Below are 23,524 nucleotides of genomic sequence, written 5' to 3' on the forward strand. Positions count from 1 at the left end.
CGTGGTGCTGCTGTTCCTCGGCGCCGTGTCCCCGTCTTGTGGGGTTTGGTGCCTCGTTTTGGGAGCGCCAGTTTTCTGAGTGCAGGCTGCTGCCTATCACCCTGTCTCCTAATAGCTAATTACACACCAGATTGCAGTCATATCCATGCATATATGGTGCAGTGGAGCTCTCTCGTTGTGCCGACGGAGAGAAGTGCAGCCTGAGGGGTGTGTGCAGCCGCCATTTTGTGGGCTGAGGGACTGCTGGGGCTGCGTAGTGTGGAGCTGCCTGCAGCCCACTGAGCTCAGTGCAACGTGTGGAAGCCAACCGCAATATCAACACCCATCTTCCTTCCAGGTGAAGTCTGTTCTTCACTCATCATAATGGTTCTCCTAAGTTTTAGGGTGCCTTTTTCAGTCCTTGGTTCAGCAAGGTGTTGAGTTTGGCTTGCAGTGCTTCTGTGGTACTGAGGATCTGTGCTAAATGTCACAGCAGCTCGTCTTTTTCAGTTGCCCTGGTGTGGAGCCCCCAGTACGAGAAAGACAGAGAGCTGGTGGGGAGGGTCCAGAGGAGAGCCATGAAGAAGACTGGGGACTGGGGCAGCTCCACTACAGACAAGCTGAGTGAGCTGGGGCTTGTTCAGGCTGGAGAAAAGAAGGCTGCGGGGTGACCTCATTGCAGCCTTTCAGTACCTTTCAGAGAGCCTGCAAACAGGAGGGGAATCAACTCTTTTAAAGGGTAGATAACTGCAGGACGAGGGGAAATGGTTTTAAGTTCAGAGAGGGAAGATTTAGGTTGGATGTCAGGGGGAAGTTCTTTACTAGAAGAGTGGTGAGGTGCTGGAACAGCTGCCCAGAGAGGTTGTGATGCCCCGTCCATCCCTGGAGGTGTTCAAGGCCAGGTTGGATGGAGCCCTGGGCAGCCTGGGCTGCTGTGAAATGTGGAGGTTGGTGGCCCTGCATGTGGCAGGGGGTTGGAGATTTGTGATCCTCAAGGTCCCTTCCAACCCTGGCCATTCTGATTCTGTGTTTGTCCAGCTGGCTGGGCGTGCTGCAGCTGTGCCTCTTTCCCACTTTGCTGTCTGTTACAGGTTGCTCCTCAGCTACCTGATGTTACATTTTACTGAGGGGAATGACTGTGGTGCTCACATCTTGGTTCATTAACAGTGAAAATAAATGCTGTTTATGCGAGGCAGGGTCACTGTGGAGCATGAAGGAGCCTGGAAGCTGTCTGTGGGAGTCCATGCTGACCTGTACTGATGTGGGGATGCCACTTCACTGCTGTTAAACTATATTTGCATGTTTGAGGGTGCTAAGCTAATAGCATTAATCCCAGGTCTGAGCATTGCCTGCTGCCAGCACCACGTGCTCAACCAAGATGAGGTTAGGCTAACTAGTTGTCCTTCAGCTACATTAAATGGAACACAAGTAGTAAAGGTGTATTATTTTGTTGTTTATGTGGGATATGTTTTATATTTATTTTTTCTTTCTGTGGTTTGGCTGATGTGAATAAGGTGAAAATAGCATGAGTAACTGCTGCCTCATCTGAAACAAAACCTCTGGTGACAGGAGTGACCTGTTGGTCACACTGAGATGCTTCTGTCTGTTAGTAAATACAGATTGGCAGTTCTGTCATCCAGCTGTTCTGGGTTTTGCCTGAGGTCACAACCCAGAAGCCAGGTTACCATTTGAGGCACCTTTCGTAGTAAATGATGTTGCTGCATTTTCAAAAGGGAGAAACACTCATCAGAATGTTTTGCAGGTAGGGAAATGCAGTCGTTCCAGGACTTGACAGGGTCACCCAGAAAGCTCAGCCGTGGAGCAGGGAACACAGCATGGGCCTCCTGGTTGCTTTCTCCAATCACTGCTTCTCTGAGAGGATTTCTCAGATTGTGCTTATGAAATGTGCTGAGCTGGCTTGTAAACTTGGGACTTCCTTGGAAACTACAGGAGAAGGAATAGAAATGTCAGAGAAAGGTAGCATGCATGCATTCAATCAGTAGTGCTCCTATTCAGCAGAAGCTGCAAACAAGCCATTTTCTACAACAGTTTCTAGTGCCTCGTTTTCTAGGAGTGATTCATGGCAGATCTACTAACAGATTCTGTAGGAGGAAAAGAAGAGTTCAGCCTTCTATCGAAGCTGAGTTACTGAACTAAAGTAGTACATCAACAGCAACCATTCATACTGTCCTTGTAGAATGGCCATTCCTCATAATTTGGAGGAGGGAGAAATGGCTGAAGGATGAAAACACATTTAGACGGTTAGGAGTGGGACACTTGTGGATAATTTGGTCTTTCAAAGCGGTGGAATTCCTTTAAGAGGTGAGGCTTAGAACTCCTGTCTCTTGCCAAAGAGCTGTGGTGCTTTTCCCTGGTGTCTTTATCACACGGTAGTGGCTGGGTTTTGTGAACTGTTGGGTTGGTATGGCTATGCCTGGTGTGCTATCTTTCAGACAGTTTGCAATATACTCACTGATTGCCAGCTGGAAGAAGCAGCTAGCAGCTCATCTTTTCTACATGAGACAAACAAACAAAAAAATCTAAATAGATTTAACTTGTTGCATTTAAAAAACTCTAAGATCTAAAGTGAAAGGGAGCCTGCTGGCATAGCTGATGTAGTTTCATGAGGGTGGATTGCTAAGGATCTCTCTGTTAAGTCTGTTATTTTTCTCCCCTTGGTCCCACAGCTTCTTTTGTTGTTTCAGGTGCACCCATCTTTCCTCAGCGTATTATTTCAAGCAATTTCTTTCAGTTTTGCTTTTCTCCCTCCAACTTTGTATTGCCATCCTTATGGTCGGAATTCAGAATTTATTCCTTCTGCAACTATTGCCAGTAGATTTTAGCGGCCTAACTGCTTCATTACTATGTACATACACACCTGTATCGTTAGGTAGATGTAAAATGGAGAGGAGGATGTTAAGGATGTTACTGCCAAGAGTCTCGTATTTACCAAGAAAGCTTTCCTGCTGCCTGGTGTTCTTTTGATTGCTGTTCATACATATGCCAAAACAGCTGTGTCTGTTCAACTCAGAAGTAAGCCCTTGTATTGTAACTTTCTCCCTTTTAAAGTGTATTTTTTTAAATTCATGTATCTAATTTAATTTTGCAGATTGTTCTTTGTGTGGCCTTAGGCCACGTGAACACAACAAACACGCAGGGTGCAGGGACTTGACCTTGCTGACCACGTAAAGCTCTTAGCTCTAGAGAGCAGAGGCAGAGGGATGCGTGCAGGAAGAGTGTTGTGCCTGCTCAGTACTGTTTTGTGATAGTAATGACGGGCATAACAGCAATAATAAAAATGTATTGCCATCACTTCATTATTAAGTTTATGTATGCCTGCCAAAAGTGCAGGCTTCCACAAGTTGAACAAGTGATTTATTGACAAACCAGAGACTACAAGATGCATAAAAGAGATTAAATGCCCCTTTTATTGCTTATTTTAGAAAATCTGGAGGTTTCCCTGTGATACTGTCAGCTCATCATCCATCCTCTTCTATCCAGCTGTGCTAAAGGGATAAGTGGGATTACTCACAGTGGCGTAAATAACAGGCTAGTAAAAATGTTCCGTTCAAAGTATTTGATCTATTACTTTGATTTTTGTACTCAGCTGTGTTACCTGATGCTTAAGTTGCGTTGTTAGTAGCTGTGTGACTTCCTCAGTAACTGACAGATTCATTTCCATTAATCAACGTCTCGCATGGTTAATTGGTCCTACTTTGATCTGAATGGAAGCTGACAGTCAGCAGCCTCACTGCCTGGGCTTCTCAGTGCTAATGAAATTACAGCATCTCAGTATTTGATTATTACATGGCAGTTCTGTTCCCATCACAAAAATATCTTCGTGCAGGTCTGTCAACGCATGTCAGCATTGAGGGAGGTGAATTTGGTTTGAAGCCAGAGTGATGCTGTAGCTCTGGTGTTGATGGCCTCTGCTGTCCCAGGCGGTGTCAGAAGCTCCTTTACTTCTGGGCCCTCTTCCTCCAGCTGCTGAATTGCAGGCACTGAATTTTGCTCTTTTATTTTTATTTTTATTTTTATTTTTTTAAATTCTATTACATTTTTTTCCTTGCAAAACCCCTTGCAATAAGGTTTTGATTTTTTAAGTGAAGAAGTAGAACCAAATTGGTGCATCTCTGCCTGTACTTTATTGTTGTAAGGCAGGAGTGAAGCCTGGCTTGTGTTTGGCGTGAAGTTCAAATGTTATTTTGCAGATACGTTTCATAGTTGCTCTTTTCAATGGCCTTATCAAGGTTGAAGATGAAGAATCCACCCTTGAAGCAGCACTGAAATTAAGTGGTCCTTCGGGATCTTCCAGAATTTTAACAGTTAATGCTTCTTGATCTCCAGAGTCAGAATGTTTCCCCAGTTAAGTTTTCATTTCTTCTTTTCCAGTGGTTTCAGTTGGTGTGCATCTCCAGGAACAGTTTCCACAAGTTTGTGTGGTGTTGCAGTTTCACTGTCAGTGGCATCCCTAACTCTCTGTCATAATGATGCTGTCATTTTGCTCCCTATCACGTTGAGTATTTCCCTTGAGGAGCTTTGAGGTTTACAAGGGAGCTGTGGGATCTCATCCAGCAGGATATGGCACAGATGAAGGTGTTTTTTGCCTCACAGATTTTCTGCTTACATTAAAAAATAATAATAAATAATCACAGTCAGTGCAGCCGTCTTGCTGAGTGCCTTTCATTTTCTGTGACCTTGAAAGCATGAGGGCATTGATTAATTAATCCAAATTTCCAGATGGGTGGAGGGGAGAATTGCAGATTGGAGATAAGCAATTTGTTGCATGCCCCTGGATTATAGAAGGAGAAACTCTCCTCATCATTGCCAAGATTTCCTATCCTCATCAACGGTGACCTGAGCAGAAAGAGGAGACCCTGGGCAGTTACTGTAAGCTGTGTTCCTGACAGGAATGGCCATGGACAGGACTGGTGATTATCTCTGCTTCTTTAATCTCTGCACTCATTAACTCTGGATGTTTCCTAATGTGGATAATGCAGTAAATTCAGCAGAAGGGACTTGAGCCACTACTTTGTCAGAGTTCAGTTTCTTGCACTGAATGTGTAGGGGAAAAACACCCCTTTGACTCTGCATCAACACGAAGCTGGCATTAACGAGTTATGTATGGGTAGAGAAAGAAACAAATTTCTTCTTCTTTTGTGCATTCTCTGAGAAATACTTTCCCTGATGAGCAGCTCCTCCTAGTCCAAAGGGTTGTCATGTGTTCAACCTGGGTCCTAATGGGGCAGGTGAACAGAATCCTAAACCTGTGTAGTTAGTGTCATATATCTGCCTTGTTCTCCCTGTTTTTATTTAAGCACCACTGGCATTAGAACCAGTTAGTGTTTAATGATGATAGATGGGTCCAAGACTCAAAGCACCCTGTTCCAAATATGCTGCAATTTAGAGCAAAGACAAAGCTTTTCTAGTTGTTAATGGCATGAGAGTCTGACATGCAGCTGTTATGGCTTCAGTAGAAAATACACTGTATGGTACACTTAAACCTGCCTTGCCACGCTCATAACATCAGATGGAATATTAAAGTGGACTTAAAGAGTCTTCAATATTAAAGTGGACTTAGAGTCTTCAATATATTAAATGTGTCTATTGATAAAAGTTCCTTAATCATGGAATGGCCTGGGTTGCAAAGGAGCACAATGCTCATCCAGTTCCAACCCCCTGCTGTGTGCAGGTCACCAACCAGCAGCCCAGGCTGCCCAGAGCCACATCCAGCCTGGCCCTGAATGCCTGCAGGGATGGGGCATCACAGCCTCCTTGGGCAGCCTGTTCCATCACCACCCTCTGGCTGAAAAACTTCCTCCTCATATCCAACCTGAACCTCCCCTGTCTCAGTTTAGAACCATTCCCCTTGTCCTGTCGCCATCCACCCATGTAAACAGTTGTACCCCCTCTTGTTTATATGCTTGTTTATATGCTTTATATAAGTGAAGAGCTGTTACCTCGATACAGCTTTCCTGTTTGTTTGCCTTTTAGAATTAGTCTTGTGTGTGCAGCTGCTGACTGGACTGTAGGTGTGCAGTTTCTGGGAGTTCCGGCTATCTTCAGCCAAGGTTGAAACCAATGGCTCCAGTAGGAACTTATTATTGGAAATGCTGAATGGTTCCTTTTGTGAGGGGGACACAAACACACAGGTAAACCTCTGTGCAGTTGTTTCTTCATGGACCCAGAAGCACATTGAGTTTGATATTTGTAACCCAGACCCAACTAAACTTTTTTTTCCTTTTCCTACAAACTTTGCCTCCCTTCACAAAGCTGCTTGCAAGAAAATCTTCAGTGACAGAATTGTAGAATTATCTGGGCAATCTATTCCTGTGTGAGACTGTCTTCATTTCAATGCTTTTGATAATGATTCTCACTTTCTGCAGTGCAAAGCTGTTATTTTTGTCCTGTTTATCAGAGATGCTGAAAATAGTCCGTAGGTCAGAGCCTCTTATTTTGTGTATTTATCGTGCTCAGCATCTTCATACTCCTTGCTGTCAGTGTCACCAGCTTATCACATATTTTTGACATTTCTTCTTGAGGAGAAGTGGCAGCAGCGCAGTGAGGTGGCAGCACGAATCTCTGCTCCCAGAAAGTCACTTTTCAGTTGCACAAAGGTAAAAGTCATCCCAGGTACCCAAAGAGCTGCTGAGGCACGGAGCTGGATGGGGCCGCAGTGATGTGAGTGCCTGCCTGCACAGCTGTCCTGCTGCCATGTAACCCAGAGTGTGGGGAGACGTCTCTGGTCCCCTAAGATCTTGTGCTGTTTAGGAAGCAGACAGCAGAACACTAATAAATTTAATTTACTTGCTTAATCTCCCCTGTGTTTTGTATTAATATGAATAGCATTATGAGAGCAGGGATGTGCTTATATAACAAAATGTTCTCCTTCAGCTTAAGGTTAATGTAGTTGCTCGTATCTACCAGGCATAAAATGGAGGTCTTAATCTCCTGCAGCAGGACACAAGTAACTCCTGAGAAAACTTGCATCCTGTGCTAGGAGCCTGTGGGCTAGGGAGTGGAACACTGGGTATTTGTATAACTCCAAATGATGTAATGTTAGGTACTGGAGACATTCCTGTATCAACAGAGCTGATTATCAGTGTGTGGAGGAGAAGAATATTGATCAGAAATATGCAGTGTTGCATGGGAAAACTGCTTGTACTGATAGCCTAAAACAGAAATTAAGGACTTGTTCCTTTCTCAGCCCTCAAGGACTCCTGCTTTGACATTGGAGTGCACATCATGCAGCGCAGAGACTGCTGTGCTGTAATGCACGTTGTTGTTTTCTTGTTAATTAAAGTATGCATGACTTCTCTTTCTCAAGTCAGCTTTGGGATGGGTTCCCTTTAGCCTGCCTTGATGGAATTTGCTGGAGTTTGTTTGGTGAAGGTAGACTGAAACAGTGAAGGTCAGGCATTTAAAATAAGGGTGTATTCTATTAGATATTATTTCCAAATCTATTTCGAGTGCAATCTTTCACTATTCTCATATGCTGTCTTTCTGTGCACTGCAAGAAAGTCATCTGTGAAGTAATGATTTGACAAACTGACCAACCATTCACTTTTATAAGGAGGAAGTAGCTCTTCTGTGTCTTAGATTGCTTGATGCGTATGACATTTCAGTTACTGCTGCTGCTGGTGAGAAGGCTGGTATCATTCATAGTAATGGATATTCGTGTTTTTGTCTAGAACTGCAGCAGAAGCAGAGCTCAGGGGATGAGGTGTAGAAGTATGTATCATTTGCTGAATTTATTGAGTGTGTTCCTGAAGCCTTCCTAAAACAAGGTGTACCTTGTGCAAACAAATGGATGATTCAGGAGGTAGGAAACAGCATTCCCCTCCACCATGAGGTTTTAGAAAAGGCCCTCTGTTTATTACACAAGGACAAATCCTTCTAATCCAGTACCCCAGTAGTCACTACTTGCTTTGCAAAGAGAAGGTGAGAATATAGTAATGCTTCCCTGTTGGCTTTTGGTGTAAACAAATTTCTGCATAAGGAGCTCCTAAATCAGGGTTGTTGTCTTTCTAGTGTTTCTCAATGGATTTGTTCCTTTGCTCATCCTTATTAAATGAGGTGACCAAAATACAGACAACATACAGAATACCTTTTCTAGTCTTTTTCTACTGGTGTAATTATCTTTTCTGATTCTGTAAATCCTTCCTATATTATTGGTGTTCTCAAAACAAGTGAGTACTGACATTTGCATGGAGTTGCCTAACATGGTCATGTTTGTTGTTGCTAATTGGTACTTGCAGGTACCCCTATAAACAAGGATAGAGGTTTTTTTCCCCAGTATGTATAGCTTTAGGGACATTCAGCTTCTTCTGCCAATTTTATTACCTAGCAACAGGGATTTGCCATGGCTAGCAATCCTTCCTGATGCTTTCATGTGTACCTCCAACCCATGCTCAAGAAATGAGAAGCCTGTAACTGGGCTGAGATACTTCAGAAGCTCTTGTATAGCTGGAGACAAAAAACGTCCTGTGTGCAGTTGGGTTAACTGTAACTGAAGGAAACCCAGTTGATGAAGGGAATAAAGAGAGGGCAGATGCTTCCACACTGCTGCTATTCTCCATCTGCATCTGCAAATCCTACGTGTAAGCTTCAGAGAGCTCTGGGCTGAGGGTTTGTACAAGACACGTAGCATGAGACCCAGTGCCCAGAATAGCCTTTACCTGGGAGACAACAACCAGAAGTCTGGGTTCCTGGCATTAGTAGAAGTTAATTATGCTTTGCTACCAAATTTACTTATTCTGGTTCTTTTTTATTGCTAAAGATCCACTGGAAGCCCCCTGAAGAAATGGATTTTGTACTTTGGCTTGTAGCTTGTTAGATTTAGGCAACGTTAGTGATCAGTACAACCCTGGGGACTCAGGTCTTCAGCTTAAAACCACTCTGTAAGGAATATGACCTGGTGGTCTTTTTTTGCCTTTTAAGTCTTTTATCAGTTGATAATCTAAGATCTTTTCGTATAAATTTCATCAAGGCATCATGAACATTCCTAGTGGATTCTTTTGGAGATTCTACTCAACAAGCAGAAATCCTGTAAGTGCTCTTTGATACTAATGAGCAATCAATATCCAGTGCCTCATTAGGGCTTCCATGGACATGCCCTGTGACACAGCTAGAGCCACGTCAACTGGAGAGGCCTCTGAGCCTGAAGTGTGAATATCAGCCTCTCAGGTGATACAGGTGGCCAAACAGCTGTCCTTCATTGTACCTGATATCAGTGGGGGACAGCCACCAAAAAAGCACGTGTAACTGAGCTCTGGATGTTTTGTCAAGCTGAACCTTTATAACAACCTGCTTTAAATCTCTGTGCCTGCCTTAGTACCTCTCTTTCCCCCTCTCTCTCTCCCCCATGTTTTATGGTGCCAAGCATGGCGTCAGCATTTCGTTTACATAGAATGTCTTCTCCACACACAAAGCTAAATTTGAGTTAGTTTTAATACAGTAGGCAGTTGCTTTGTAATTTCCAATTTAGTTGATGCATGAAAACTGAGAGGTATCTGTTGTCATTCTTTGCAGAACCTTGCTGTGATTCTGATCCAGCAAAATCACAGCTGAACAGTTTTGCCAGCTTCAGCTGATTTCTTCTTGATGTCCTTTGACAGAAGGTAAGAATGAGAGCCTGTCTTTTGTTGGTGTTAACAAGACCTGAATAGATAGCAATGCAAGAAAACACAATCTTAGTTGTTATTCTCAGCAGAAAAAAAATCAAGTATGAAAGATGAAATGCCATCTGGGATAGAGGATATTTTGTTTTCCTATCTTAGCATTCTAAAGATAGGATGTTTGCTAACATTTAATAACAGCTTGATGTCAATGGAAAAGCTAGATGTCGTTTGACATAAGCTCTCATATAAATCAAGAAAAAATGTGTTTTAGGGAGACATTTCTGCTACCTGGCCAAAGCTGAGGCTTAGGATTACAGTGGAAGGTTAAAGATCATCGTAAAGCTGCTTTTTCTCCTCGCATGCTGTATAGCAGTACTTGAAACAAACAAACCAGTTCTTTTGCAGAGTCAAATATTTTGGCTATTCCACCATGTTCATTGTAAAGCAAGTGTAAAAATGACTTAATTACAGCAGAACTGATGGCAGATAGCTGTTTTTCCTCTCTTTTTTTTTTTTTTAAGATGCTGACAGAATACTTTTAACTTGAGGGATGAAGCTCTAGAAGGGAATGGTTTTAGATTCTGCTAAAACCTCCAGTGCCTTGGAGGCCTTTCTATACACTGTAGTGAGTCTGTGACTGAAAGCCACTTCTATAGAGAACCTACAAATCATCTGTGCTTTCTACTGCTCTGACATTTTCTCCAAAAAATACTTTGATATCATTTCCACATATCCTTCATCATGGGTATTTTCGTGCTCCCTGGGTGGCCAGGCAAACCTACTGGAAGGAAGGTACCATGAGTGCTACTTCAGAGCACATCTTGTACTTCTGGCCGTGTAAGTGCAGTTCATCTGTATGGATTTAACCCTCCTTCAGTAGTACAGAAGGTGATACAGTTTCTATAGAAGGGCAAGATGTACCTGCCCATGAGTGCTTTTCCATGTGTAGACATCCCTCTAGTGGGGTAAAAGCCATCGTATCAAAGAGGCTCAGTACTTAAAATAGAAACATTGCCAGATATTCTCAAATTGCTGCTATGTGAAAGGCCTTGTTGTACAGTGCACAGCAGGAAATGCTTTGCTGTTCAGGGGAAGTGCAGACTCATGCTTGCAAATCTCAAGCTAACGATCTCCATATTTATAAGAAACAATCCTTTAAAGATGTCTGTGATTTTCATTTACATTCAGAGCAACGTAGCAAAGTGATGCAATCTGTAGCTTTTCTTCTCCAGCAGGTGTAAGTTCTGTAAGGCTGTTGTTTCTTAAGGTTTTAAAAAGCAGCAAAGCGGCTGCATTAATCAGAGGGGTTTTTGAAAGCAAAGAAATATAAATTTCAGATGTTGAAAGAAAAACGTATGAAACTTCAAAATGCCTGACTGTACAGCAGCATAATGGGTGGCCAGGCCTCCTTGCAATTGGGTGTTGTGGATGCCAAAAGCTGAGAAGAGTGTGAGAAGAAATCAGACACATTCAAGAGGGGAAGAAAATGGTAATAGGCTGTTAGAAATAGAGAGGTCTCTTATAACCAGGAAAACCTTAAGCTGTAGCTTGTAGAAGCTTTAGGAGTACAGCAGGGAAATGGTTTATTGGAAATTCCTGTTCTTATGATTTTCCCTAGAGATCCACTTACACCCTCCTCTTGTGATTGCCTCCCTTAAAAGAAGGCAGCAGCCCCTCCTGAGTGAAAGAAACATCCTCTTCCACCTTCCTTCCCTCCAAACATTGAGGAGAGAGGAACAACAAACGTATCAGGGAGCAGCTCAAGAACAAAATTCATGGGGCATCAAATGAAGTGTGTGTGTGTGGTGAAGGGTAAGGAATAAAAAATAAAAGTACTTGAAAAGAAGTGGTGATACTTGAGTGAGAGACTCCCAGAAGTGCCCACTGTTTCCTTGAGGTATGCAGTGAGATGGTGGGTGCTGAGCCATGTTGCTCTGCTCGGGTCTTGTGAAGGACAAGCTTGGCAAAGGCCAGGAAGCTTGGACAAGGAGGTCTTGGAAGTTCCTGCAGCTTTGGGTGGGGTGAATAGAATTAAGATGTGACAGTAAAAACACAGCTGAATGAATGCAGCCTGTGTACTGAATGTTCTCGTGCTGTCTCCCTCTTTCTGCAGAGGAAACGTGAGCCAGGGGCCCTGTGAACTGCACCATGAACATAACTAGGTGGCTCTTTTGAAGATAGAACTCTAGAAAAACCTTTTTTGCACCTTCTGCACTTCCACTGTGATTCTCTTAGTTCAAAATCATGCTTTTCTAGTTGCTTCTTTGCAAAATAGAAACAGTATGGAAAAACTTGAATTCTTAGCCATGCATAATACATAGGAAATCATTTCAGGCACAATACCCAGGCATGCATATTTCTCAGTATTACAATTTTGAAAAAATGTTTTATTCATCCTTTAAAAAGGAGTGAGTAAAATGTCTTTATGTTTTTAAATCTGCACAGTACATCTGAAAAGCTCTCAGCATATCACATGCAGCAGCTAGGAAACTAGATCACGTGAGTTTTGAACATACATTGTTCATTCCACTGGCATACATAGGCTCAGACTCTTGCCTGGTTTAAGGGTAAGCTTTCAAGGAGCGAGAACTCAGGTTTTAAAACAACTTATGTCAGTTACTTAATTGCTAAATGACCTTTCCTAGATTTGCTGAATCACTTCAGCCCATGCACCACTCATCAGTACTTAATAGATGCTACTTGATTTTCAGGTACTTAGCTCTGAATTCAGCTCATCTCATACAGCATCTTCCTAGAGCTGTTATTACCATGAAGGATTCCCAGCTTATTTCCCATTGGCAGAATGGAAATGGATAAAACCAGTAAGTTAAATCCTTAGCTGCCTCAAATCATAGAATCATAGAATTGCTCAGGTTGGAAAAGACCTTAAGGTCACCAAGTCCAACCACAGGCTAACCATGCTGCCCTAATTCTAACAACCCACCACCAAATCGTGTCCCTGAGCACCACATCCAGATGGTTTTTAAACACACTCGGGGGTGATGACTCAACCATCTGCCAGGGGAGCCTATTGCAGTGCTTAACAACCCTTTATAAAGAAGTTCTTTCTGATATCCAACTGAAACATGAAATGTACCAGGAGACAACAATCAGAAAAACCCACTTTTGTTTACTTTAAGCTCAGATTTTTGTTTTGCCTCAATGGCAGGAAGTTTGGGAGAGTGGCCTTTAGAACCAGAGGGTCAACTCCTGATTCAGCTGAGGCTGGGCGTGAGGACACGCCACTTGTAGAGCTGGGGGAAGCAAGCATCCCACAGGTTGTGGTTTTCTACAGATGAGAAGAGATTCTTCTGCAGTTCTGACTGATTTGTACTGCTTGTCACGTAGGTATGGACTGATCTGGTGGATGCATGTTGTGCACCAGCAGTGTTTTAGGTAACCATCCCCCATGGTCTCTACCTGTGAGCTGTAGACATGCTGGGTCAGCAGTGCATATGACAAGCAACTTTGGCCTGATTCAGAATACAAGATGTCTTTCCCATATATAATCATAATTTCCTATTGTTGTAATTGGAAATAAAAGAACAGTAGCCCCTTAAATTTATAGTTACCTCATCAGCCTCAAATGCAAGCTCATAAGCTTAAACTGTGAGGAATTTTCTCCCATTCAGGCCCATATAAAGCAGTATTCTCATGGCACACTTCAGTCAGTTGTTAAAAGTTCTGTCATCTGATCTCCCTGCAGCATCTCTGAAAAAAGTGCTAAGCAAGATCTGGTGGAATAGGGTTAAGGGTGCCCTACTGGCAGTGTAAACTAGGTAGTTTTTAGTGCCTGAGCACAGTGTTTGCTTATCTGTGAGCCCTGCAGAACATCTTAGTCATGAAATAAGAAGCCGAAAATACTCTTTTCAGCTTTGCAGTAAGGACACATAGAATTAGCACCAGCAAGCAGCTGCTCTCTTGTTCCATTAAGGCTGCCTTGCCTCCATTTTCTAGACATTGATGGACAATCTTCAGCATCAGCCTTGGCTCTTGAGCCAATTCATCACCACTTCTGTTCTTCTAGAATGATAGTAGGCTTAGGTGTTCATTGTATGTGCATAGTATTTCCAAGCTCTAGTTTGCAAACTGGGGACTGGAAATGCAGTTCCTTCTCACAAGAGAGATGGGAGTATCTTGTAACAATGTGACACAAAGAACTGAATGCTTCATCATATGGTTCATAACTTCTACAGCTTAATCTGAGTGTTGTACAAGGGGAGTCATGAAACTTATTGAGGTGTGATTGCAAGATACAGGAGAACTCTTGAGAAAGAAATGTCTACAAATATGTTAAAGGCTAATAAATAACAGACAAATATTTCTCTACCTAGTCTCTTCAAAGTGTGAAGGTCCGGAAGACACAGGGAAGTCATTGCTCATTAAAGAGAACAAGTCAGGGAGTTGAAGTTCCAGCTGATGTCTTTTCTTATATGAAAGTTCACAAGTTCTATTTCACTCTAGCTTCAGAATTGTTCTTGCTGACTTTCTCCATTGAAGTGCGTTGCTTGAAACTTGATACAGTGGGAGAAGTAATTATAAGTTTGACTCAGTCACACAGGAGCTGTGTCTGATCGGATCTATGGCTGTTCAATATTCATTTCTCATCTTCCTTTTGCACAGTCAAAGGACACCATTTATTTTTACAATTGTATTGAGATATTTTATGGATGTTTATCAGGTGAGCTATTTAGTTGGAATCTTTTCACTGTACCGAGGAGCTGGTCTTGGTCAATCTTTCTATGCAAACACATCGAATTCAGACCTGAAGGCAGAATGATACTTCATGTAGTCATGTTGCTTAGTATACAGCTGGATGACAGTCAGATACAATGAGAAGGGGAGCACAGGAATCTATAAAGTACAGCTGTGCATTGCATGGGATCTGAGACTGTCACCAGGAGGCGGAGAGTTGCCAGCTATGTGCCCTGCAGCCCTGCATTTTTCCTGCTGAGCTGCTTGCTTTTCTGCCCATCACCTGCACCCAGCAGGTGAGCACACAGCACTGAAGCAAACCAGGCTTGCTCCCAGCCAATCGGCTTGGGTGCAGTTGGGTACTTAGTTCTTATCTAACGCAAGAGTAGTGCTGACTCCTGCTGCCCAGTAATGGGCTGTTGTTCCTCCACAGGCACAGTATGAAAAGGCAAACTTGCTCTAGTGTGTATGGCAAGCAGAGCAATCTGCTGAGCCACCTGGAAGGCCTCTATTTTTAGGCATTTTCCTCAGTGGTTGTAATCTGAATTGACAATTGTATTGCGAGCTAAATGCACTGCACACTGGGTAGCGATACCTCTAGAGTTGTGTGAGCTGCTGATTGTTAACAGAGAAACAAGGCCTTCAGTGGGAGCCAAGTTGGCCTTTTCCAAGCAGGAGAAGAGGCACAGAAGTTTGATTAGTACAGGACTTGCATGTGAAAGCCAGAGCTGGTCAGCCATAACAGCCAGTTAGTCAAAGAGGGCAAATGCACAGTGTTTACATTTTATCTGTCTGGGTGGCCCTGAGATGAATTCTGTTCTGTACTTGCACAGGCACAAATGAGCATGCAGCCTGAACACTGCTTAAGCTGAGTACCTAAAGCCTAATATGAAGCCAAAGCTGTATTGTTATTTCTAAAAGAATTTGACAAAAGTACTGCCAATAACCATTATGACTGTATTGAATTCTGAAGTGATTTTATCAATATGCTCATTCATTTGCATGTGCTTTATTTTGAATTAATATACATTAGACTGTACAGCTTTTGTTATGTGCATCAGCCATGCCCACATACTTGCCCAGTCATATTACACAGCTGACTTCTTGTTTTGGCAGTTGCTATTTTTATAAGTAGGGGTAGACTTACTTCGGAATGTGCTTGTTCCCCTTGAGATAGGACTAGGTGTTGGCCTATAGCACTTCTGCAATAATAACATGCACTGTGCAGCTGCCTTGGATTTGCTGAAAGGAAATCCATGCATCTTCATGCATCTCTTCCTCACTGAAGAGTGAGAAGCATTAACTGGCTAAGGCCAAGCTTCCAGGAGAGTGTCCAATCCTGATATGAACTCACTAAATATTTGAAAATGCAGCATCTCTGCTAGTTAATCACTTTGCTTTCCATGTGCACTCCCTGTGCATCTCCCTCTTTCTTGGAGACATTTGGTTCTTTGGTGTGTGTTCTTACGATCTTCATGAAGCTCTTTAGTTGTTAGTATAATGTCTTTTCATAATCACCTCATCTCTTGATCCCCTTTCATGATAAATTAAAACTACATTAAACTCTTTCTTCATGCATTTTTCCACACATCTTCCCACTTCCTTTCCACTCCGCAGTTGCTTATAGACCATGGTCACAACAGCTCTGAGAGCTCATGGCAGCAGCTCTTTTCAGCTTTGTCAAGAACAACCCCCTGATCTATAGCTATTTCTGTGTTTGTTTCTATATGCACAACTTTGCATATTGCTGTATTGAAACATTGTTAAATCATTTACCAGCGTGCTGTGTTGTACTAACAGGGAAATCACTACTTATGAGGGCACATCCAAAGGTAACGACTCCTATTTTATTACGCTGACCCACAGTGCCAGAGGCAGATGTTGGTGGTACAGCAGTGCAGGTTGAACCTTCCTGCCAATATTCTGTTGCATTTTGTTGCTGTGTGACAGCAGAGGGGCACTCTGACAAAATGATGTCTGACATGGAAGTGTATATGAAGCAAAGATGTGGAATTTAATTCCTCCTGTGGAAAAAATGGCACCCACTGATGCTTCTGAATGTTTCTGGAGACCAAACAGTGGATGTGAGCGCAGTGAGGCAGTGAGTGGTGCATCTCTGCTGGTACAGATTTTTCTGAATGCAGCATTCAGGCTCTTGTTCATAGCTGGCAAAAAAGGCACAGCTAATGGTGGTGACTGTGTTTAAATATATATAAAGCGTATAAAATATGTTTTGCAGCTGACAATGTGCTCTGTCAAACAGTGTTATTGGACTCGTTGTACTTTCCATGGGAATCTACAGGATGCGTTGCTTTTGGAGCAACCTATGTAGTATTTTGCCAATGTGTGTGTCGTTCACAAAAGGAACTGGCAAAGATTTTGCTAATAAGTGGATCCTCAGGAAAGTAAGTCCGTGTTCTGTGTATTTGTGTGTGCATGTGCATTTGTTTGCTCTGTTATCAGTATTAAATGTTGGACTCAGAGCTGTGATTTCTGATCACTTTTTCCCCATGTCAACTTTGAGACATGGGGAATGTCTTAAATGAGACAGATGGGACAAATGTCCCTGGCAATCTGATTTCCTTTTCTTTCCTGCCGTATTTTAAGAGTAGGAAGGTCTAATTTCTGCTCACAGTTGTGGTCCTGCAGGAAGCTATGTGGTGAAACTGCTACATGGAAAATCTGTGTGATCCCCAGAAAGGAGCATTAGCTAAATTTGTTGGGTTGGTGTATCACTGGAACCAATGGATGCAGTCTGGGTGGTAGTTTGGTTTTTTTTTATAGTTGTGAACAAGGGTTTACTTTGATTCTATTCAATCAAATTGTATCAGTCCTTCTTTGGTCTGAAATATTGTCAGAACCTCTGTATTCTGTATCCTCCATCTAAAGACAGACATGCATTGAGTTTAAAATGCTTCCCACTTACGTAGTGTTCAGAAGGCTGGCAAACAGGAATATTGGCCAGCAATTTGAACTGCCTGTAGTAATTCTATTCTTCACTATGCATATATGGCCACAATATCAAGATAAGTCAATAGAACGCTTGTCTGTTCTGTCTCAGACACATTTGTTGAACAAATATGTGCAGTCATATCTTGAAAAAGGCTGAAGGCACTTTGTGCCTATTGAAGTACAGAACTGTTTTTACAAAGTGGAGGGAAATTACAGGGTAATTAATAATTGCTCTGGCATTATGGATGCAAGGGCAAGTGTAAAGATAAGGCAGCCATGAGACAGCTAACAATGAATGAATCCTAGAATGCAGTGACAGTGGAAACTGAGGGATCAATCTCTTGTTTGTTGGCAAACATTCTCTGTACAAGAAGGTTCCAGATAGTTCTCAGCCAGAAAATGGAAATGTTACTGCCCTGTTTGATGTTCACAAAGAGAAGCAATGCTTAAACAAATTCAGTTGTGTTCCGTATGGGAGGGGATGGAGGGCAGTGGGAGGTGGTAGGTTATAACCATTTCCTAAGTACTGCTACATTTTTCTGTGAGTTCCTTATCAATTACAAATCTACCTCCAGCAGTGATGCTTATTGCAGTGGTGGAGAAGGTCAGGAACTTCTACCAAGCAAAATACTATTTCATTCCCAACTGAATGTCTATTTCTAGGTACTGGAGTGAATGGTTCCAGTCAGTCAGATGCATCAATGCCAACTCACCAAACAACTGTAGCTGTGCAGAAACCCAGGATAACTGCTGTACGCACTTTAACCCTACCTGTCAAAGCCATCAATAACTCAGGGAGAGGAGATTTCCTGAGGGATGTGGAAACTTCTCCCTTGTGTAACATGATTAATTCTGACTGTGTTGACATAAGGTTATTGAACAAAATTTCCTGTTCAATGGGCAAACTTTTTTCCAACAGCAAGCCATTATGGAGGTGTGTAATATCCTCCTGTTGTGTGCTAAAAAGCCACACCAGGGTCACATAAAAACAGCTCAGGTTATGTGCATTAAAAATTAGAGAAGCATCTGTGAACTTTTGCTTTTTGTATAGCTGCAAAACAATTTGCTGCACGTTCCCTCTGTCTCTTCAGTCCCTGTCTCTGTTCATCAGTGGCAGCCAGCCATTTGTCTCTCTGTGCTTTGGAATTTTGATTTGTGCTCCTCTATGGCTGTGTGCTCTGGTTCCCACTCAAAGACAGTGTTGTAATAACAATCACACTGCACATTTTAAGCACTTAACAGAAAGTGACAGTATTAGAGCATCCAGCCTATTACAGGTACAAATGTGTGTGTTTAGACTTAGGAACTGTTCTTTGAGTGCTTGTTGCTTTATGCTGATTACGAGGAGAGATGAGTAAACGACTGTGAGCACATTTGGATGTCTGCAGCATAGATCTGATGAGTTATAGAGATGAATGATACATTCACCAGGAAGTGTGTGTGTCTGTGTGCAGAAATATGTAGTGGGCAGAGGAAAAAAAGGATTAGAGAGCTCTTTCTGGTCATGAGGTACAATGGCCATCAAGTTTTTGTAGCTGTTCCATGAATGCTACGGCTGCATCAAACTTGATCAAATTTATATTAACGTTGCAGGCCTGTTATTTTTTTTCACTGAAGAATGGTTTGTATTTAAAATCACTTTGAGTTGTACAAATAATGTTGTTGTCCTCTAGAAAGCGAGTGAGGACCATGCAAATGTGATGGGTTTGCTTCAGCTGTAAGGTGCACATCATCAGCAGGTAAGAGACAGGCATTATTCGTGTGCTCCAAGCACTGCTGGAGGATACTTTGAGGCAGGGTAGTGGATGTAGTGTGGGTGTTGGTATTCCCATTGAATTCAGTAAGATTTAAATGTGCCTTAAAAGGGCTTGAATGGTACACAAAGGTAGGCTCACCTTGGACAGTAGTTGTTTGTCTGTTGCTCTGTTAAGCTTAGTTAGGTCAGTGGAGACTTGCAGCTATTGAAAGCTGTGGAGCAGTAACTGTTTCCTCTCCTATGAAGTTCCAAAATCCTGCTTTAGCACCTGATGGAAAGCTCTTCCTATGACTCACAAAGGCTTTACTTTTCTTTCTGTCAGTTTCTGGCAGATACGTCTTGATGGACATAATGGTGTGTCCTTCTGGAAACAGCAGATAGCTGGAAACACTGTTTTCTACTATTCTGATGCCCCAGGAGGACTGCATGCATCTGCACAAAGTACCACAGCAGTTAACAGGGTTGGTATGATTGCAGGAGCTCTCATTACTGTCTGACTGTGTAGATTCCCTTGGAAGAGTTTATTGCTTATAATGTCATAGTAGCAAAGAGTGCTTAACATAGCACAGAGTCCCAGCCAAGAAAAAGAACTGTCTGTTCCTACCACCTTGTTTGTGTACTGGACATTTAATGAGAATGTAGAGAGTGAAGAATGAAGAAATGTTGTACGTTTCCTTGCTGCAGATGTGCTACGTGTATGATAGATTTTGGAGTCTATTTACTCTCTGAATCAATGCCAAAGCTTTCTAGAAATATCAAGCACCTTAAGAGGTTATCAGTTCAGATACTGTGGGAGGAATTAGCAGTCTTATGGTTACTGGAAGAATGGCATTAGAAAACTCATTGTTAATACAGTCTCAAAAACTCAGTGTAGAGAGCCATGGGAAAGGCCATTTGAGAATATATTTGGTCATCCAAAAGCCAAGAATTAGGCTATGGGTACAAACTAATATTCACAATCTGCATGACTGCTAGATAGAACTTACGTGCCACAAATTCTTCAGTAACAAATAATGTATGAACCCCATGAATGTGGGAACAACAGCATTTAATTTCGTATACTTGTGCTGTTGTTTGAGAATCTCCATTTTACTTGGGCAGATCTTACAGGTCAAATAAGATTTTTTTTCCTGAGTAAAAGTTTAAATTCTAAGTAAATTTCAGCTGTCATTTCAAAGAATAAATAAACACGTTGGTCTCACATAGCATTGTAATTGGAGCTGTAAGCAGACCTTTAAAAATCAGTGTTCTCAGTCCTTAAGTGTTTGGTAAGTTAGGACAATCAGATGTTATTTCCAGTGTTATTGTTAGTTTAGAATTTCATGGAACTGCATTTATTTGGCTGATCTGTTTACAATATAATCTTTGGCACTGCAATTGGTAATGCTGTGCCTTCTGCTCAGGAGGTCTGAAGATAGAAGTTTTATAGCTCAATTAGTACTTTTGCTATTTTTGTGTGATTTGCAATTGCTGAGGGCTCTTTTCCTGCTCTCAGCAATGTTTGGGGCCATTTGTGTTTTACCCTGTGCAACAAAGCACCCCAGGCCTAAAGAACCTGCTGGGTTGTTCTCAGAAGCACCAACGTGATGATTGCAGAATGTGTGGCTCTAAACATGGACTTTGGTGTTCCCTACATCTGTAAAGACAAGCACGTAGTTAAATGCTGGCCTGATATTTTTCATCAGCTTTGGTGACAAAAATAAGCATTAGTGGCACAACTTATTTGAAATACAGTAATTTAATCTTTAGTTTTTTGCATCAAGACCATCTGGAAGGCAAGCCCTCAGCCACGCCATTAACCTGCCTTCAGCAGAAGAGCAGCACTGGTGGCTGCTTAATTTGCAGTAAATCTCTTCCAAATGAGAGTTGACTTTCATTCTGAGTATATGGAGTTTGACGTTGCTGTCAGTTTTGTGTGTAGATACTCAGCAATGTATCCCATCCCACCAGTGCAATTCCTCTGGTGTTCTTCTACTGAATCAGATTTTAAAAAAAATAAGAATTGTCCTACCTTCTGGCAAAGCGTGAGGAATTGGCATTGTTTTTTCAATCACAGACTCATAGAATGGCCTGGGTTGCAAAGGCCCACAATGCTCATCCAGTTCCAAGCCCTGCTGTGTGCAGGTCACCAACCAGCAGCCCAGGCTGCCCAGAGCCACATCCAGCCTGGCCCTGAATGCCTGCAGGGATGGGGCATCACAGCCTCCTTGGGCAGCCTGTGCCAGTGCCTCATCACCCTCTGGCTGAAAAACTTCCTCCTCATATCCAACCTGAACCTCCTCTGCCTTGGTTTAAAACCATTCCCCCTTGTCCTGTCACCATCCACCCATTAAACAGCCGTTCCCCCTCTTGTTTATATGCTCTCTTCAAGTACTGGAAGGCTGCAGTGAGGACTATTGAATCCTTTTTGTCCTGTGCACGACTCTGGTAGAAATTATGTATTTTTTTCCGTCTCAGAGCTTGTCAGTTGAGGCAGTTTAAATATTTAACAGTGCAGTTAGATCTCAACTCTTTGAGTCTCAAAAAGATATTCTCTAATGGAGCACCTTGCAAACATCACATACTCACTTTGCTGTGTGTTTTGGGTGGTGGTAGCGGAGCATGATAACGTTTCCAGATATAAAAAAGCACCAAATGAACGATTACACTCCTCGTTTATTGTAGGTCTTTTGTTTTTGTAAGCCTGGTTTAAAACACTTGAATGGGAGTACAATGCTAGAGTTGAGATTATTTCTGAGGAGATACTGAAGCTGTAGATTCATTTCTGTGCAGAAGTCTGAACATCAGCAAGGCTGTGAGGGCATCCTTGTGCTTGTGAAGTACGTGGTAGGGGAGCATGAAGAGAGGGTAGGTTGATCAGGTGAAAAATACTCCTTAATGTTATTAACTTGCTTTGTCTTGGAGCAGTGATGTAGGCCAGCTGAAAATGTTGAGGTGCTGTACTCAGACCAGTTGGGTACAAATCTTGTCAAAAAAATAGTGCAAGGCTAATAGAAACCTTAAACAAACCCCAAAGAAGCCCAAAAGCTTCATATCAGTGGTGAGAAACAAGAGGAAAATATATAGTATGGAGAACGTTTTTTATCAGTGTGATTATCAGTGGGACGCCCATTTGTCCAAGGCTAATCATCATCATCAATTACAACTTTTCTCCCCAGAGCTGTTTACCATTTAAAAAATCAGTTTCCAGAGCTGTGTGTACTAACAACGAAAATGAGACAGGCAACGAAAACTGACATTTTACCCTTCGGATACAGAGAAAAGGGACCTGATAGTGGTAGGGAATGCTATTTTAGGAGCATTACTGCTGTCCCACTTATTCACTGGCCTGATCTATCCATCTACCTTTCAAAGACCTGTAACAATGGCAGGAAAAAGCCTTTAGAAATGTATGCGTGTCTGCTCGTGTTTAATTGGTGTGTTGGGTGACTGAGCTCAAAAGACTTTTTCCTTGTCAACCTCTGTCCCTGCTCCTGCGCTGCTGTGAGCGGCGCTCCTCGCCGGTTCCTGCTGTGTGTAACACAATGCTCCAGCACAGCTGCAGAAGACTTTGGGTCCCTCTGCTGTATGCTGCTGTCACTGACAGCAGGAAGGACGGTCAGCGCTGTTGAAAAGCATAGATGCACATAGTGCCTTCTTTTTTAAAAACGCTGCAGGAGAAGATGCTGTTCTTTCTAACTGCCGAGAAGAATTTGAGTCCTTCAAGGACCAGAATCACCGACCTGCCTAAACCCTGCACCACACAAGGCTGCCGAGGCTGTTGGCTCATTTGATCTGGTTTACATTGTCCATCAGATGAAACTGGAAGTCACTGGGGCTCGGTGCATGAATCCTGACCTTCCTTTTGGCTAGGTAAACTTCAGAGCAAGGAAAGCAAGTGGTGTGTGAGTGTGTGTGCCAAAAAACCCTATGGAGTTAGATCTGTTCTGACTGTATCCGCATATGCATCCCAGTGTGGTAGTTAAACTTAATGTGCTTTGCTTCATAACTGGCGTTTAGACTGGAAACGAGGATAGTGTAGCCTTGGGGAAGTCATGAAACTGTGTATGGCACTGTTTGCAAGTTTGGGAGAGTATTCTTCCTCGAAGGGCAAGAAAAATCATGTCAAGTTTTCTGGAGGAAGACTGCTGTGAAAGTGAGCATCATTGCTGTTTGTGTGCTTAAAATGAGTGTAGATTGCTAGGAGTGCCTCAGCATTAGCAATGTGTTCCTCACTCTGTTATACCAAGGTTTTATAGTTGCATTACTTCAAAATCAGTATAATATGAAGCCAAAGCAATCTGTGGAATGGAAGCACACTTCAGTGCACACGCTCATCCTTGGATGCCTTCAGACAGGGATACATCTCCTTGGGAGCAGGTGGTGTCTGTGCTGTGAAAAGCTTAACGTGGGAAAGTGAGGCACAGCTGTCCTTCAGGTTACTCACCTCCCTAAAGCTTGTACATCTTTTTAAAGCCACAATACTTCCACTGCACATGTATGACTTTAGTAATAGTAAATATCTAACAGCCAGGGAGAACTC

At 42.5% G+C, this 23,524-nt stretch overlaps 1 protein-coding gene across 2 annotated transcripts in view; it reads left to right on the forward strand.

Moving 5' to 3' along the window:
* Positions 1-18: 18 nt before the first annotated feature.
* Positions 19-23,524, forward strand: part of HCN4 (hyperpolarization activated cyclic nucleotide gated potassium channel 4) — a 144,762-nt gene continuing 121,256 nt past the window's right edge. The window contains exons 1-3 of one of the 2 annotated variants that reach the window (XM_048956124.1): positions 19-337; positions 5,974-6,131; positions 9,511-9,599. In XM_048956124.1, coding sequence (XP_048812081.1) covers positions 9,583-9,599 — 17 coding nt within the window. In that variant the 5' untranslated portion in view covers positions 19-337; positions 5,974-6,131; positions 9,511-9,582. The remainder of the gene's footprint in view (positions 338-5,973; positions 6,132-9,510; positions 9,600-23,524) is intronic. The other variant, XM_048956125.1, reaches the window with a different exon arrangement.

Source organism: Lagopus muta, chromosome 10 (genome assembly GCF_023343835.1).
Source record: "Lagopus muta isolate bLagMut1 chromosome 10, bLagMut1 primary, whole genome shotgun sequence".
In the NCBI taxonomy this organism is placed as follows: Eukaryota; Metazoa; Chordata; class Aves; order Galliformes; family Phasianidae; genus Lagopus; species Lagopus muta.